Consider the following 15,607-nt stretch of genomic DNA (forward strand, 5'->3'; position numbering starts at 1 on the left):
ACAATTTAGAGCCACATTACCCTTTTTACCAATAGAATTTTTTGACAGCTTTATTGAGGTATAATAGGCATACAGTAAAATATACATATTTAAACTGTACAATTTGACATACCCTTGTGAAACCATCACCACAGTCAAGGTAATGAACATATCCATCACCCCTAAAAGTTTCCTTGTGCCCCTTTGAACTCCCCCGTCCTGCCCTTCCTTTTTCTTTTTCAGTCCCCAGGTGACCACTGATCTAATCATTATAGATTAATTTGCACTTTCCGGAATTTTATATAAATGGATCATACTGTATTTCTTTCTCTCTCTCTTTTAGCTTCTTTCATTCAGTGTTATTATTTTGAGATTCACCCATGTTGTTACACTTCAGTAGTTCATTCTTTTTTATTGCTGAGTAGTATTTCATTATATGGTTGTAGCACAGTTTCTTTATCCTTTCACACGTTGAGAGACATTTGGGTTGTTTCTGCTTTTTCACTGTTATAAATAAAGCTGCTGTGAACATTTGTGTACAAGTCTCTGTATGGACATATATTTTCATTTCTCTTGGGTAAATACCTAAGACCAAAATGGCTGAGTTAAATGGCAGTTGTATGTTTTAACTTTTTAAGAAACTACCAAACTATTTCCCCACGAGCAGGGTGATTGCCAGTTCCTCCATATCATCATCAACATTTGGTATGGTCAGTCTTTTTAAGTTTAGTCATTCTTATAGGTATATAGCATTTCATTGGAGTTTTAATTTGCATTTCTGTAATGACTAATAATGTTGAGCATCTTCCCATGTACTTATTTGCCATCTGTACGTCTCTAGTGAAGTGTGTGTTCAAAACTTGCCATTTTTTAATTGGGTTTTTTGTTTTATTACCGTTGAGTTTTGAACATTCTTTATATATCTTCTGGATGTAAGCCCTTTATCAGATATGGGATTTCTCTTAACAGGATCCTCAGAGAGCAAAAATTCTTAATGTTGGTGAAGTTCAGTTTATTAGTTTTTTTCACAGTTCTTGCTTTTACTGTTGATCTAAGAAATATTTGCCTAGTCCAAAGGCTAAAAGATTATTCTCCTATGTATTCTTCTAGAATCTTTATAGTTCTAGGTTTTACATTTAAGTTTATTGTCCAGTGGAGTTAATTTTTGTATATGATGCAAGGTTCAAGGCATAGAGGAATGTTGTCCCCCTACACCCCAACCTTTCTTTGGCCCGTGGATATCCAGTTGTTTCTAAACCATTTGTTACAAAGGGTATCCTTTCCACCATTGAAGTGCCTTTGCATCTTAGTTGAAAATCAATTCACCATATGTGTGTGAATCTATTTCTGAGCTCTTTATTCTGTTCCATTGACCTATGTATCTATCCCTCCACCAATATCACACTGTCTTGATTTTTGTAGCTTTAGAATAAGTCATGAAGTCAGGTAGTGTAAATCCTGCAACTTTGTTCTTTTTCAGAGTTGTTTAGACTACTCTGGGTTCCTTTAATTTCCATGTGAATGTTAGAATCATCTTGTCAATTTCTGTAAAAATACCTGCTGGAATTTTGATTTGGATCACGTTGAATCTGGAGATCAATTTGAAGAGAAATGACATCATAACAGTATTGAATCTTACAATTCATCAAAGCCACATATTTCTCCATTTATCTAGATCTTTAGTGTCTCTCAGCAGTATTCCATTGTTTCAGTGTGTTGGTCTTGCACATTTAAAAGTAAATTTATCTGTAAATATTTTATATTTGTGATGCTATTTTAAAAGTATTTTTTATTTCATTTTACGATTGTTTTCCTAGTACATAAAAAGACGATTAAATTTTGTGTGTTGACTTTAAATCCTACAACTTTACTATACTCAATTAGTAATTCTAGTAGCTTTTTTGTAGATTTCATAGGATTTTCTACATAAATGATTATGTCATCTACTAAGAGGCAGTTTTCTTTTTCCTTTCTGATCTTGATATTGATACCTTTTATTGCTTTTTCTTGCTTTAGTGCACTGGCTAAAACCTACAGTACAAAGTTGATTAGAAATGGTGAGAACAGACATCCTTGCCTTATTCCTGATCTTAGAGGGAAAGCATTCAATTTTTTGTCAAAGATTGTTTTTATAGCAATATTAGTTGAGGGTTGAAGCACAGATTCCAACTAGGCTTTCTTGTAAAAAGTGGAATAGTATTCTGAATGTTCAAGGCAGTAAATAAAAAGAAAGGTTTGCAGTCATCCTTTTCCTTTGTTATTTTAACTTTATTAATGTTTTCTGACAGACCTGTAAAATTTGATTTGTTTTTTTGGTTTAGTATTGGATTTTTCCTCACATTTGTTTCTTGGCTCTATGAGTTAATTATTTTTCTCACATTCATTTGTTGGATGTGATTTTGAATTCCTTTCCCCCTACATATATGACCTATTTTTATGCTTTGAAAAACAAAGATTTTTCAGAATAGACTGAGCCTGAATAGGACATATAAGATATTTAATACTGAGGCGGTTTAGTCACATTATTGACATTTTAAAATGAAAAACCTTCTTTAGCTACCATAGCATCAGCACTTCTTTAAGTACCTTCCTTAATTTAACTTAAGACACTCTCAAAAGTCCACATTAGGGTCTTAAGTTGTGGACCCTCTTGAACGTTTCTGATTCCCTAAGTAATGACAAGCATTCAGGTACATTTTTTAAAATTCTATTTTTAACATCCCTGGAACACAAGTGGAGTTGGCAAGAGTCTCTTCATAAACCTCCCTCACTATCCTGTTCACCAAATTCTCCAGTAGAGGCAGGAATTCTAATAAGTTTCAGCAGAAACATTTCTAAAAGCCCAATTTTTTTTCTGTCCATTGGTTTGGAAAATCCTGTTTCTCTGTATTATAACTGAAATAATGAAAAAGTGAGAGGCTTATCTGATATATTTAAGGAAGGGTAGAATTTGTGTGTGTGTGTGTGTGTGTGTGTGTGTTACATGTTGTGTCAAAAACATAAGTGTATGTATGTATGAGGGCGATTCCTCCATCACTCACCTGATTCATTAACATATCATTTTCTTTATCCAAGCCCTTTCTAACAAGCCCAGTGACAGAGGTCAATCCTTTGTCAACCCTTTATGCCTAGATAATCAACTCAATAGAAAAAAGTCCATTATTTTAGGCCATCTTTTTCCTTTGATGTTGCTATGGGAAAGGTTTCTCTCATGTACTGTAAAAGGATTTCTTATCCTCATTAATTGTTGAAGTTCTTCTATAATTCCTGTGGTTCTTATGAAAATGCTGTATAGATCCCTACCTAATTAGAATGCTTGTAAGTTAATTGGAAAACAATTTTTAAAAATCATAGTTTAAATGTTTGAGATCAGGCTAGAAATTTAAGGTTCATTCCCTGCCCCTTGCCTTGCATCTGACTTCTTCTGGACATGAAATACCAGTGTTCGTTTGCTGTTCAACTAAATGTAATGATACTGTATTGTGTGGCATAGATATCAGATATGACCTTTAATAAATGGAAGCTGTTTTGCTTTCTTAAGAGAGTATTGGTTGAATTTTTTTTTTTTTTATAAATCAAGATAGAAAATTGTTCATTTGAATATTTAGGAAAAGGAATTCTCATTTATTAACATCACAGGACTAAGTGTGAGTGGCTTGGTGCTAGAGGCTACATTTGTTAAAGTGGCATTTTACATTTGTATTTCTAAAAAGGAGCTCCAATTTATAAAGATCAGAAAGAGAAAAAGGAAAACACAAAAAGGATGGTGGATATTTGGGCTAGTGTTAAATGAATTCAGAAAATTTGCTATAGCTTGACAATAGATGTATGTACTATTAGCATATAACATGAATTGTTACAACCACTCTTTCTCTCTCTCTCTGTCTCTCCCTCCCTCCCTCTCCCATGATTAATCTTTTAGTTTTAGTTTTCTGTCCAAGCCCTAGGTAAAGATACCAGTGTGTACAAACATGGGACTTCATTACAGTCTTAGACCAGTACATCTTCATGCTAGTTTCAGGTTTCATTATTTTTAGAGGAAGTTATCCCAACTTTACCTTTTATATCTCTTAACATCTTCTGAAAGTCATCAGAATAAGTTTTCATGGGAAATTTGTCATCTGAAGAACTTGATTTTAAACATACATGATTATTTTCTTATTTTAAACTAAAATATGATAAACTAAATAAAACACTGATCCTTTTTTTTTTTTTTTTTTTTTTTTTTGCGGTACGCGGGCCTCTCACTGCTGTGGCCTCTCCTGTTGCGGAGCACAGGCTCTGGACGCGCAGGCCCAGCGGCCATGGCTCACGGGCCCAGCCGCTCCGCGGCAAGTGGGATCCTCCTGGACCGGGGCACGAACCCGCGTCCCCTGCATCGGCAGGCGGACTCTCAACCGCTGTGCCACCAGGGAAGCCCAACACTGATCATTTTATAATGAGTTGTAATACAGAGTAAGAAAAGAATTGCCTCACATATCCACAGCTATTGTTTAGTGCTGTAAATGAAGTAGATTTCACCCTCATCCACGACTAACTTCTTTCAACTTTATTGAGATTAAGATAAGTTTCTAGATGTACTGGGCTCTGTGTGACTTAGGGTTTTCTTAAGTAAGAGATATGTTTCATTATATCTTTATATGTAGTCTTTGAAAGTTAAAAGGGAAGTTTTGAAAAAAGTAAAATTTTACTTAATTGTTATTTGTATGCTTTCAAGTTGTCAGAAGCTTTTTTGGGGTGGAGGGGTGGTTATTTCTGTATATCTTTGCATAATACCTTTATCTTAATTCAGTGTGTATATAATTCTGTTGTTCATAGTTTAGTTTTATAGACATGGTCAAGTTTAAATAATAATTTACATTTTATTTATTTTAAAATTTATTTATTTTTGGCTGCATTGGGTCTTCGTTGCTGCGCGCGGGCTTTCTCTAGTTGGGGAGAGCGGGGGCTACTCTTCATTGTGGTGCGAGGGCTTCTCATTGTGGTGACTTCTCTTGTTGCGGAGCGTGGGCTCTAGGCACATGGGCTTCAGTAGTTGTGGCGCGTGGGCTCAGTAGTTGTGGCTCGCGGGCTCTAGAGCGCAGGCTCAATAGTTGTGGCGCGTGGGCTTAGTTGCTCCACGGCATGTGGGATCTTCCCGGACCAGTGATCGAACCCGTGTCCCCTGCATTGGCAGGCGGATTCTTAACCACTGAGCCACCAGAGAAGTCCCAATAGTTTACATTTTATACCTATTATTCTGTGTTGTTTTCTAAAGCATTTTACGGTGCAGTAAAAATCTCAGTGCTATTCTCATAGGGTTCTAGTCCTGGAGGCTCCACTTACCAGCCATAATCCATAAAACCAAGAAGGATTGAAGCTTGTCAACATCACTTTTAATCAACTCAAGGATTGTTATGGAAAGTCTCAGAGCCACAGGGCTGTCCCTCTCCACCGGGCTTGGTATTAGTTGCCTCTTGCAGTTCAGACAGCCCAAGCAGTGTGTGAAGCTGTGAGGCTGAGTCACATAGAGTTTTCACTTTGACACTGCGGAATGGCTGAATGTCTTTTGTATTTTAACTATGAATTCCATGCAGCAGCCATATGTGAAATGTAAGGAATATAACCGTTATTCTGAGGCAGTTATTTTATAGTCAGTGCAGCTGGGTTATTCTCTGCCTCAGAACTTGGTTCCATCCCTGCTGAGGGACTGGGTGCCATTAGTCACAGTCTCATACTCTAGGCTTTCTGAGCTTCAATTTTTAAGTCTCTTTACAGCCCAGGAAATATAAAATTGGTGTAAAATTGGTGTTTGTATTCATATACATATTCCGTTAGTGCAAAGAAATAGTGATCTCTTCATTTTTGAAATATTTGAAAATCCATCAAACCATTCCCTCAGACTTTTTTAAATTAAAAAAAGTAGAATACTTTTCCTTTTTAGGTATATTGAGCTTGGATTGTTATTTGTTACTTAAAAATATCTTTGAAATGCCTAATAATGTGTCAATTTTAATTTTTAGGGTAAATTAAATTTAAAGATAAAGTATTTATTTGGGGTCTCTTAGGAAATACTGAGAAAACTAGGAAAACTGATTTGTTCACTGACTGATGATGTTTTAGAAAATGTGTGGCTCATTAGATCAACACTTTTTACTAAAGGAAATTATTTAACATCCATATTTTAAATCTCTAAAATATCTGAAGTATTACATCAGATATAGATGCAGGCCTAGAACTGAGTATTGTAGTTTAGTGGCTTCCAAACTTACCACCATGACCTGTAGGAATGTAAGAAGTGTACTTTCATTGAGTTCCAGCACACATACACATACGTGTATTTATACACACACAACATAAACCAAAGTTTCAAAATAAGTATGATTTTCCATTCTGTTCAGTTTATTTTTCCGTTGATTTAGTTTTTAAATGTGGGTCTCAACCCACTAAATTAACTTCTCTGTTTGGAAAATGGGTCACGACTCATAGTTTGGCAGACACTGCTGCAGGGTAGGACTTGTCCAGCTAATGCTGCCATTTGCCACATTGATGCAGTGCAGGCAATGGTGAGGAAGCTTACCTGCCCCTGAGTTGATGGTAGTCCTCGGAGTGGCTTTGGAGGGGAAGAAAGTGATGTGATGTCATAGTTGCTGGGGAGAAGGAGGAAGAGAGTATAAGAAAAGATAAATGAGAAGTGACTTAAGATGTTTCATGGAGCCAAGCAAAGCTATTTTCTATTTCAAAAGGACCCTAATTCTCATAAACAGAAGAGAGACTTCTGTGCCTACTCTGTCTTCCAAGTGATTTCATGTATTTTGAGGCTAGAAAGACAAATAAAGTTTAGATCTCCATAGATGAATAAAACAGAAAGAAACGGAGATGAGTGAGAAATTGAGAGAAAGCAGTGGAAGCAGATCTAGATTAGTGTGCCATATTCATTGAATAATTGCTCAGTTTTCTGTAGTACTGTGAGTGGAGAGGCAAGTTTTCAGTGTCTCACGTTGCAGTAATCAGAGCGGACATGGGTATTTCTTTGTTGAAAGCAGACTCAAAAAGTGAAAAAAAACTTAAAAAAAAAAAAACACCTCACAAACTGTCATGGAAGCCAAAAGTCTCTTTACTTATATGCAAAAACTATTAAGTTGCTGACGGCATTTTATCCTGCATACTTGCTGACACAGTGCTTCAGGACCACTGCTGGGTTCTCTAGTGAGCCCATCTAGTAACTTTCTGGATGTTAAAAATCATGCATTGTTACCAACAAATCACATCGAAACTGCAGACTTAGGGTTCCAGAAAGTATTCAATAGCAGTAGTTTTCCTGCCATTTTTACCAACGTGCTTTTGGCCGTGTTACTGCCAAAACTGAGTAACACTTAAGGCCTGTGGTCATACATGTTTCAGTTTCAGTATTCTTACCTTCATGTCCTTAAAAAACGTATCTGTGTACAAAAATATGAGTCCCATAGGGCTGGGCTGTGTCTTGTGTACTTCTGTATCCTCAGCAATTAGCCTAGTGCCTGAGACATAAAAACACTAAATAAATATTTAACATTATTATTGAAGAATGCCTAGAAAACCAAATATTGCTTTTTTTTTTTTAAATTGAGGTATAGTTGATATATAGCATATTAGTTTCAGGTGTAAAACATAATGGTCCAATATTGTACACATTGCAAAATGATCACCACAATAAGTCTACTTAACATCCATCCCCTTACATGGTTACAAAACAGTTTCTTCTTGTAATGAGAACTTTTAAGATCTACTCTTTTAGCAACTTCCAAATATACAATTCAGTATTATTAACTATAGTCACCCTGCTGTTAACATTACATCTCCAGAACGTATCTACCTTATAATTGGAAGTTGGTACCTTTTGACCCCCTTCTTCATCCATTTCTCTCACCCTCACCCACTGCTTGCGGCAACGACTAACCTGTTCTCTGTATCTATGAGCTTGTTGTTGTTGTTTTTTTAAACCATCAAGTATTTACCATGAAGTTCATCAAAGTATTTAAAACTCTGGTTCTAATTACATACATATTTACTGCATTAAAACTTTATTTTCTCATCTCTTGAGCTGGGATTATCTTTGAGGCAATATAAATTAATTTTCCTTTCTAATTTAAGATTGTGGTTGTAAATTGTTATTAACATCAGTAAGTTTATTTGAAATGTAGATTGTGTGAATTATTCTGAGAACATTTTAAATCTAGTCCTCAAATTATTTTCCAATTAAGAAAGCATTTTTCTTAGCTGGATATTCCAATTACTTTCAATCTCTCTTGAGCTAGCCACTTTATAGAAAAATATTAGAAATCATTTTAGCATATTCTAGTTTTTTTGAAAACCAGATCTATCATATCAAGCTGTCTTCTTGTTACGTGTGATTTGGAGAGAAAAAGACTAAACAATTCCTTTTTGTAATTTTGAAATGTTCTCAAGAAAGGAGATAGTATCATGCTTACTTACATATTTATAATGCAATGGACATCCTATTTTGGTGAAAGGAAATAACATGGTGTTTCTTATCCTGTTGGGTTTTTTCCCTACCAATGTTTTACATCTAAAAAGAATTTCAAACGCACTGACAACCATGTAAATAGAAAAGATAATATCTAAAATGACTCTTGTAGAAGTCATATTTCTGACAAATGCCATGGTTTCTGATCTAGATGTACATTAGACATCTAGAAGTTATATATTTCACTTTTTTCCCACAAAAGGAGAAAAATAATTTCTCCAGTAAATAGTCAGTTAGGAAGGAATATTACTTGTCCGCTTGCCTAATAAAATTTGAAAAAGCAACCCCGCTCCCCTCCCCCCTCCCCAAGGCAGAGGTGGCAATAAAGACCCATTTCAAGTGTATCATGGCCATGATTCAGGCAGCTAGGGAAGCTCCAGACCAGTGTTCTCTTTGTTGACCCTTCGAGAACAATAACAAACTATGAAACTCTGAGACTAGATAATACAAATCCATTAATGTTGCCAGTGATTTGTAATGGGCACTATTAAAGTTGGTACCTTGAGCACCTTCAGAAGTTTCAGACTACTGCAGTAAGTGATATTCCATCATAAGTAGATACGGTAATTGTAAGTTATGGGTAGGAGGGATCCTTCTCTTTTTTTTTCTTTGAATTTTATTTTATTTTTTTATACAGCACGTTCTTATTAGTTATCCACTTTATACATATTAGTGTATATATGTCAGTCCCAATCTCCCAGATCATCACAGGACCACCACCACCGCCTGCTGCTTTCCCCCTTTGGTGTCCATACATTTGTTCTCTACATCTCTGTCTCAATTTCTTCCCTGCAAACCGGTTCATCTATACCATTTTTCTAGGTTCCACATATATGTGTTAATATATGATAATTCTTTTTCTCTTTCTGACTTACTTCACTCTGTATGACAGTCTCTAGATCCATCCATGTCTCTACAGATGACCCAGTTTCGTTCCTTTTTATGGCTGAGTAATATTCCATTGTAGACATCTTCTTTTTTTTTTTTGCGGTACGCGGGCCTCTCACTGTTGTGGCCTCTCCCGTTGCGGGGCACAGGCTCTGGACGCGCAGGATCAGCGGCCATGGCTCACAGGCCCAGCTGCTCCACGGCACATGGGATCCTCCCAAACCGGGGCACGAACCTGTGTCCCCTGCATCGGCAGGCGGACTCCCAACCACTGCGCCACCAGGGAAGCCCTGTACTACATCTTCTTTATCCATTTGTCTGTCGATGGGCATCTAGGTTGCTTCCATGACCTGGCTATTGTAAATAGTGCTGCAATGAACATTGGGGTGCATGTGTCTTTTTGAATTATGGTTTTCTCAAGGTATATGCCCAGTAGTGGGATTCCTGGGTCATATGGTAATTCTATTTTTACTTTTTTAAGGAACCTCCATACTGTTCTCCATAGTGGCTGTATCAATTTACATTCCCACCAACAGTGCAAGAGGGTTCCCTTTTCTCCACACCCTTTCCAGCATTTGTTGTTTGTAGATTTTCTGATGAAGCCCATTCTAACTGGTGTGAGGTGATACCTCACTGTAGTTTTGATTTGCATTTCTCTAATGACTAGTGATGTTGAGCATCCTTTCATGTGTTTGCTGGCAGTCTGTATATCTTCTTTGGAGAAATGTCTATGTAGGTCTTCTGCCCATGTTTGGATTGGGTTGTTTGTTTTTTTGATATTGAGCTGCATGAGCTGTTTATATATTTTGGAGATTAATCTTTGGTCCGTTGATTCATTTGTAAGTATTTTCTCCCATTCTGAGGGTTGTCTTTTTGTCTTGTTTGTAGCTTCCTTTGCTTTGCAAAAGCTTTTAAGTTTCATTAGGTCCAATTCGTTTATTTTTGTTTTTATTTCCATCACTCTAGGAGGTGGGTCAAAAAAGATCTTGCTGTGATTTATGTCAAAGAGTGTTCTTCCTGTGTTTTACTCTAAGAGTTTTATAGTGTCTGGCCTTACATTTAGGTCTCTAATGCATTTTGAGTTTATTTTTGTGTATGGTGTTAGGGAGTGTTCTAATTTCATTGTTTTACATGTAGCTCTCCAGTTTTCCCAGCACACTTACTGAAGAGACTGTCTTTTCTCCATTGTATATCCTTGCCTCCTTTGTCATAGATTAGTTGACCATAGGTGCATGGGTTTATCTCTGGCCTTTCTCTCCTGTTCCATTGATCTATATTTCTGTTTTTGTGCCAGCACCATTCTGTCTTGATTACTGTAGCTTTGTAGTGTAGTCTGAAGTCTGGGAGCCTGATTCCTCCAACTCTGTTTTTCGTTCTCAAGATTGCCTTGGCTATTCAGGGTCTTTTGTGTTTCCATACAAATTGTGAAATTTTTTGTTCTAGCTCTGTGAAAAATGCCATTGGGAGTTTGATAGGGATTGCATTGAATCTGTAGTTTGCTTTGGGTAGTATAGTCATTTTCACAATATTGATTCTTCCAATCCAAGAACATGGTATATCTTTCCATCTGTTTGTATCATCTTTAATTTCTTTCAGTGTCTTACAGTTTTCTGCATACAGATCTTTTGCCTCCTTAGGTAGGTTTATTCCTAGGTATTTGATTCTTTTTCTTGCAGTGGTAAATGGGAGTGTTTCCTTAATTTCTCCTTCAGATTTCTCATCATTAGTGTATAGGAATGCAAGAGATTTCTGTGCCTTAATTTTGTGTCCTACAACTTTACCAAATTCATTGATTAGCTCTAGTAGTTTTCTGGTGGCATCTTCAGGATTCTCTATGTATAGTATCATGTCATCTGAAAACAGTGACAGTTTTACTTCTTCTCTTCCAATTTGTATTCCTTTTATTTCTTTTGCTTCTCTGATTGCTGTGGCTCTGACTTCCAAAACTATGTTGAATAATAGTGGTGAGAGTGGACATCCTTGTCTTGTTCCTGATCTTACAGGGCATGCTTTCAGTTTTTCACCATTGAGAATGATGTTTGCTGTGGGTTTGTTGCATATGGCCTTTATTATGTTGAGGGTAGGTTCCCTCTATGCCCACTTTCTGGAGAGTTTTTATCATAAATGGGTGTTGAATTTTGTCAAAAGCTTTTTCTGTATCTATTGAGATGATCATATGATTTTTCTTCTTCAGTTTGTCAATATGGTATATCACATTGATTGATTTGTATATATTGAAGAATCCTTGCATCCCTGGACTAAATCCCACTTGATCATGGTATACGATCCTTTTAATGTATTGTTGGATTCTGTTTGCTAGTATTTTGTTGAGGATTTTTGCATCTGTATTCATCAGAGATATTGGTCTGTAATTTTCTTTTTTTGTAGTATCTTTGTCTGGTTTTGGTATCAGGGTGATGGTGGCCTCGTAGAATGAGTTTGGGCATGTTCCTTCCTCTGCAATTTTTTGGAAGAGTTTGAGAAGGTTGGGTGTTAGCTCTTCTCTAAATGTTTGATAGAATTCACCTGTGAAGCCATCTGGTCCTAGACTTTTCTTTGTTGGAAAATTTTTAATCACAGTTTCAATTTCATTACTTATGATTGGTCTGTTCATATTTTCTGTTTCTTCCTGGTTCAGTCTTGGAAGGTTATACCTTTCTAAGAATTTGTCCATTTCTTGCCAGTTGGCATTTTATTGGCATAGAGTTGCTTGTAGTAGCCTGTTAGGATGCTTTGTATTTCTGCAGTGTCTGTTGTAACTTCTCCTTTTTCATTTCTAATTTTATTGATTTGAGTCCTCTCCCTCTTTTTCTTGATAAGTCTGGCTAATGGTTTTTCAATTTTGTTTATCTTTGAAAGAGCCAGCTTTTAGTTTTATTGATCTTTGCTATTGTTTTCTTTGTTTCTATTTCATTTATTTCTGCTCTGATCTTTATGATTTCTTTCCTTCTACTAACTTTGGACTTTGTTTGTTCTTCTTTCTCTAGTTCCTTTAGGTGTAAGGTTAGATTGTTTATTTGAGATTTTTCTTGTTGCTTGAGTTAGGATTGTATTGCTATAAAGTTCCCTCTTAGAACTGCTTTTGCTGCATCCAATAGGTTTTGGATCGTTGTGTTTTCATTGTCATTTGTCTCTAGGTAGTTTTTGATTTCCTCAATGATCTCTTGGTTATTTAGTAACGTATCATTTAGCCTCCATGTGTTTGTGTTTTTTACGTTTTTTCTCTGTAATTGATTTCTAATCTCATAGCGTTGTGGTCAGGAAAGATGCTTGATATGATTTCAATTTTCTTAAATTTACTGAGGCTTCATTTGTGACCCTAGATGTGATCTATCCTGGAGAATGTTCCATGCGCACTTGAGAAGAAAGTGTAATCTGCTGTTTTGGGATGGAATGTCCTATTAATATCAATTAAATCTATCTGGTCTATTGTGTCATTTAAAGCTTCTGTTTCCTTATTTTCAGTTTGGATGATCTGTCCATTGGTGTAAGTGAGGTGTTAAAGTCCTCCACTATTATTGTGTTACTGTCAATTTCCTCTTTTATAGCTGTTAGCAGTTGCTTTATGTATTGAGATGCTCCTTTGTTGGGTGCATATATATTTACAATTGTTATATCTTCTTCTTGGATTGATCCCTTGATCATTATGTAGTGTCTTTCCTTGTCTCTTGTAACATTCTTTATTTTAAAGTCTATTTTATCTGATATGAATACTGCTACTCCAGCTTTCTTTTGATTTCCATTTGCATGGAATATCTTTTTCCATCCCCTCACTTTCAGTCTGTATGTGTCCCTAGGTCTGAAGTGGGTCTCTTGTAGACAGTATATATATGGGTCTTGTTTTTGTATCCATTCAGTGAGCCTGTGTCTTTTGGTTGGAGCATTTAATCCATTCACGTTTAAGCTAATTATCAATATGTATGTTCCTATGACCATTTTCTTAATTGTTTTGGGTTTGTTTTTGTAGGTCCTTTTCTTCTCTTGTGTTTCCCAGTTGGAGAAGTTCCTTTAGCATTTGTTGTAGAGCTGGTTTGGTGGTGCTGAATTCTCTTAGCTTTTGCTTGTCTGTAAAGCTTTTGATTTCTCCATCAAATCTGAATGAGATCCTTCTGGATAGAGTAATCTTGGTTGTCGGTTCTTCCTTTTCATCACTTTAAGTATATCATGCCACTCCCTTCTGGCTTGTAGAGTTTCTGCTGAGAAATCAACTGTTAACCTTATGGGAGTTCCCTTGTATGTTATTTGTTGTTTTTCCCATGCTGCTTTCAGTAATTTTTCTTTGTCCTTAATTTCTGCGAATTTCATTACTATGTGTCTCGGAGTGTTTCTCCTTGGGTTTATCCTGCCTGGGTCTCTCTGGGCTTCCTGGACTTGGGTAGCTATTTCCTTTCCCATGTTAGGGAAGTTTTCGACTATAATCTCTTCGAATATTTTCTCGCGTCCTTTCTCTCTGTCTTCTACTTCTGGGACCCCTATAATTCGAATGTTGTTGTGTTTAATGTTGTCCCAGAGGTCTCTTAGGCTGTCTTCATTTCTTTTCATTCTTTTTCTTTATTCTGTTCTGCAGCAGTGAATTCCACCATTCTGTGTTCCAGGTCGCTTACCTGTTCTTCTTCCTCAGTCATTCTGCTGTTGATCCCTTCTAGTGTATTTTTCATTTCAGTTCTTGTATTGTTCATCTCTGTTCGTTCATTAATTCTTCTTCATCTCTGTTTGTTTGTTCTTTAATTCTTCCACGTCTTGTTAAACATTTCTTGCATCTTCTCCATCTTTGCCTCCATTCTTTTTTTGAGGTCCTGGATCATCTTCCTTATAATTATTCTGAATTCTTTTCCTGGACGTTTGCCTATCTCCACTTTGTTTGGTTTTTTTCCTGGGGTTTTATCTTGTTCCTTCTTCTGATACATAGACCTCTGCCTTTTCATCTTGTCTATCTTTCTATGAATGTGCTTTTTGTTCCACAGGCTGCAGGACTGTAGTTCTTCTTGCTTCTGGTGGAAGAGGTTATCTAAGAGGCTTGAGCAAGTTTCCTGATGTGAGGGACTGGTGGTGGGTAGAGCTGGGTGTTGCTCTGGTGGGCAGAGCTCAGTAAAACTTTAATCTACTTGTCTGCTGATGGGTGGGGCTGGGTTCCTCCCTATTGGTTGTTTGGCCTGAGGCGACCCAACGAGCCCAGGCGACCCTGGGCTCTTTGCTGGGGCTAATGGTGAAGTCTGGGAGGGCTCCCGCCAAGGAGTACTTCCCAGAATTTCTGCTGCCAGTGTCCTTGTCCTCACGATGAGACACAGCCACCCCCCGCCTCTGCAGGAGACCCTCCAACACTAGCAGGTAGGTCTGGTTCAGTCTCCTATGGGGTCACTGCTCCTTCCCCTGGGTCCTGATGCACACACTACTTTGTGTGTGCCCTCCATGAGTGGAGTCTGTTTTCCCAGTCCTGTCGTAGTCCTGCAATCAAATCCCACCAGCCTTCAAAGTCTGATTCTCTAGGAATTCCTCCTCCTGTTGCCAGACCCCCAGGTTGGAAAGCCTGACGTGGGGCTCAGAACCTTCACTCCAGTGGGTGGACTTCTGTGGTATAAGTGTTCTCCAGTTTGTGAGTCACCCACCCAGCAGTTATGGGATTTTATTATATTGTGATTGCCCCCGTCCTACCATCTCATTGTGTCTTCTCCTTTGTCTTTGGATGTGGGGTATCTTTTTTGGTGAGTTCCAGTGACTTCCTGTCGATGATTGTTCAACAGTTAGTTGTCATCCCGGTGCTTTTGCAAGAGGGAGTGAGAGAGCACATCCTACTCTGCCATCTTGAACCAATCTTTCTAAATTAAGAAGGATCTTTGATTGTCTTGAGACAGGAATTTAAAAATATAGTCAAATAAATCTAATTATCTCTTAAAACAGTTTTTTTCTAAATAGTGAGCTGGTTATTTGTTTTCTTCATATCCCAAAGTTTCATTTTCTATAGAATTATTTGCCAGTAAGTAAAAATGATAAGCTTGTCGTTCAGGAAATTCACAAACTGTACTAAATGCAATGAAGTGTAAGATTTGGAGAAACTGTTATAAATTTAATATTGCAAATACAAGTCAGCATTAAGGTACCATTTGGATATTTACAGTTTTACTAAAATATTTTAAATATTAATATTTAAGTTCTTTCTACAGTGTGACCAGATCAGAAGTTGTGATACCCAGGAAATAGCTTCACAAGTGGTCATTCATCTGCTAAAATAATATG

The 15,607-nt window shown here is 37.0% G+C and overlaps 1 protein-coding gene across 4 annotated transcripts in view; it reads left to right on the top strand.

Annotated features, from left to right (window-relative positions):
• Positions 1–15,607, top strand: part of RNGTT (RNA guanylyltransferase and 5'-phosphatase) — a 219,463-nt gene that overhangs the window by 168,970 nt on the left and 34,886 nt on the right. Inside the window, exon 15 of one of the 4 annotated variants that reach the window (XM_067702603.1) lies at positions 1,460–1,816. The exons of the other annotated variants lie outside the window; for them this stretch is intronic. Coding sequence (XP_067558704.1) covers positions 1,460–1,489 — 30 coding nt within the window. The 3' untranslated portion in view covers positions 1,490–1,816. Of the gene's footprint in view, positions 1–1,459; positions 1,817–15,607 lie in introns of those variants that run through there. 4 annotated transcript variants of the gene reach the window in all.

This window comes from Pseudorca crassidens, chromosome 13 (assembly GCF_039906515.1).
Source record: "Pseudorca crassidens isolate mPseCra1 chromosome 13, mPseCra1.hap1, whole genome shotgun sequence".
Lineage (NCBI taxonomy): Eukaryota > Metazoa > Chordata > Mammalia > Artiodactyla > Delphinidae > Pseudorca > Pseudorca crassidens.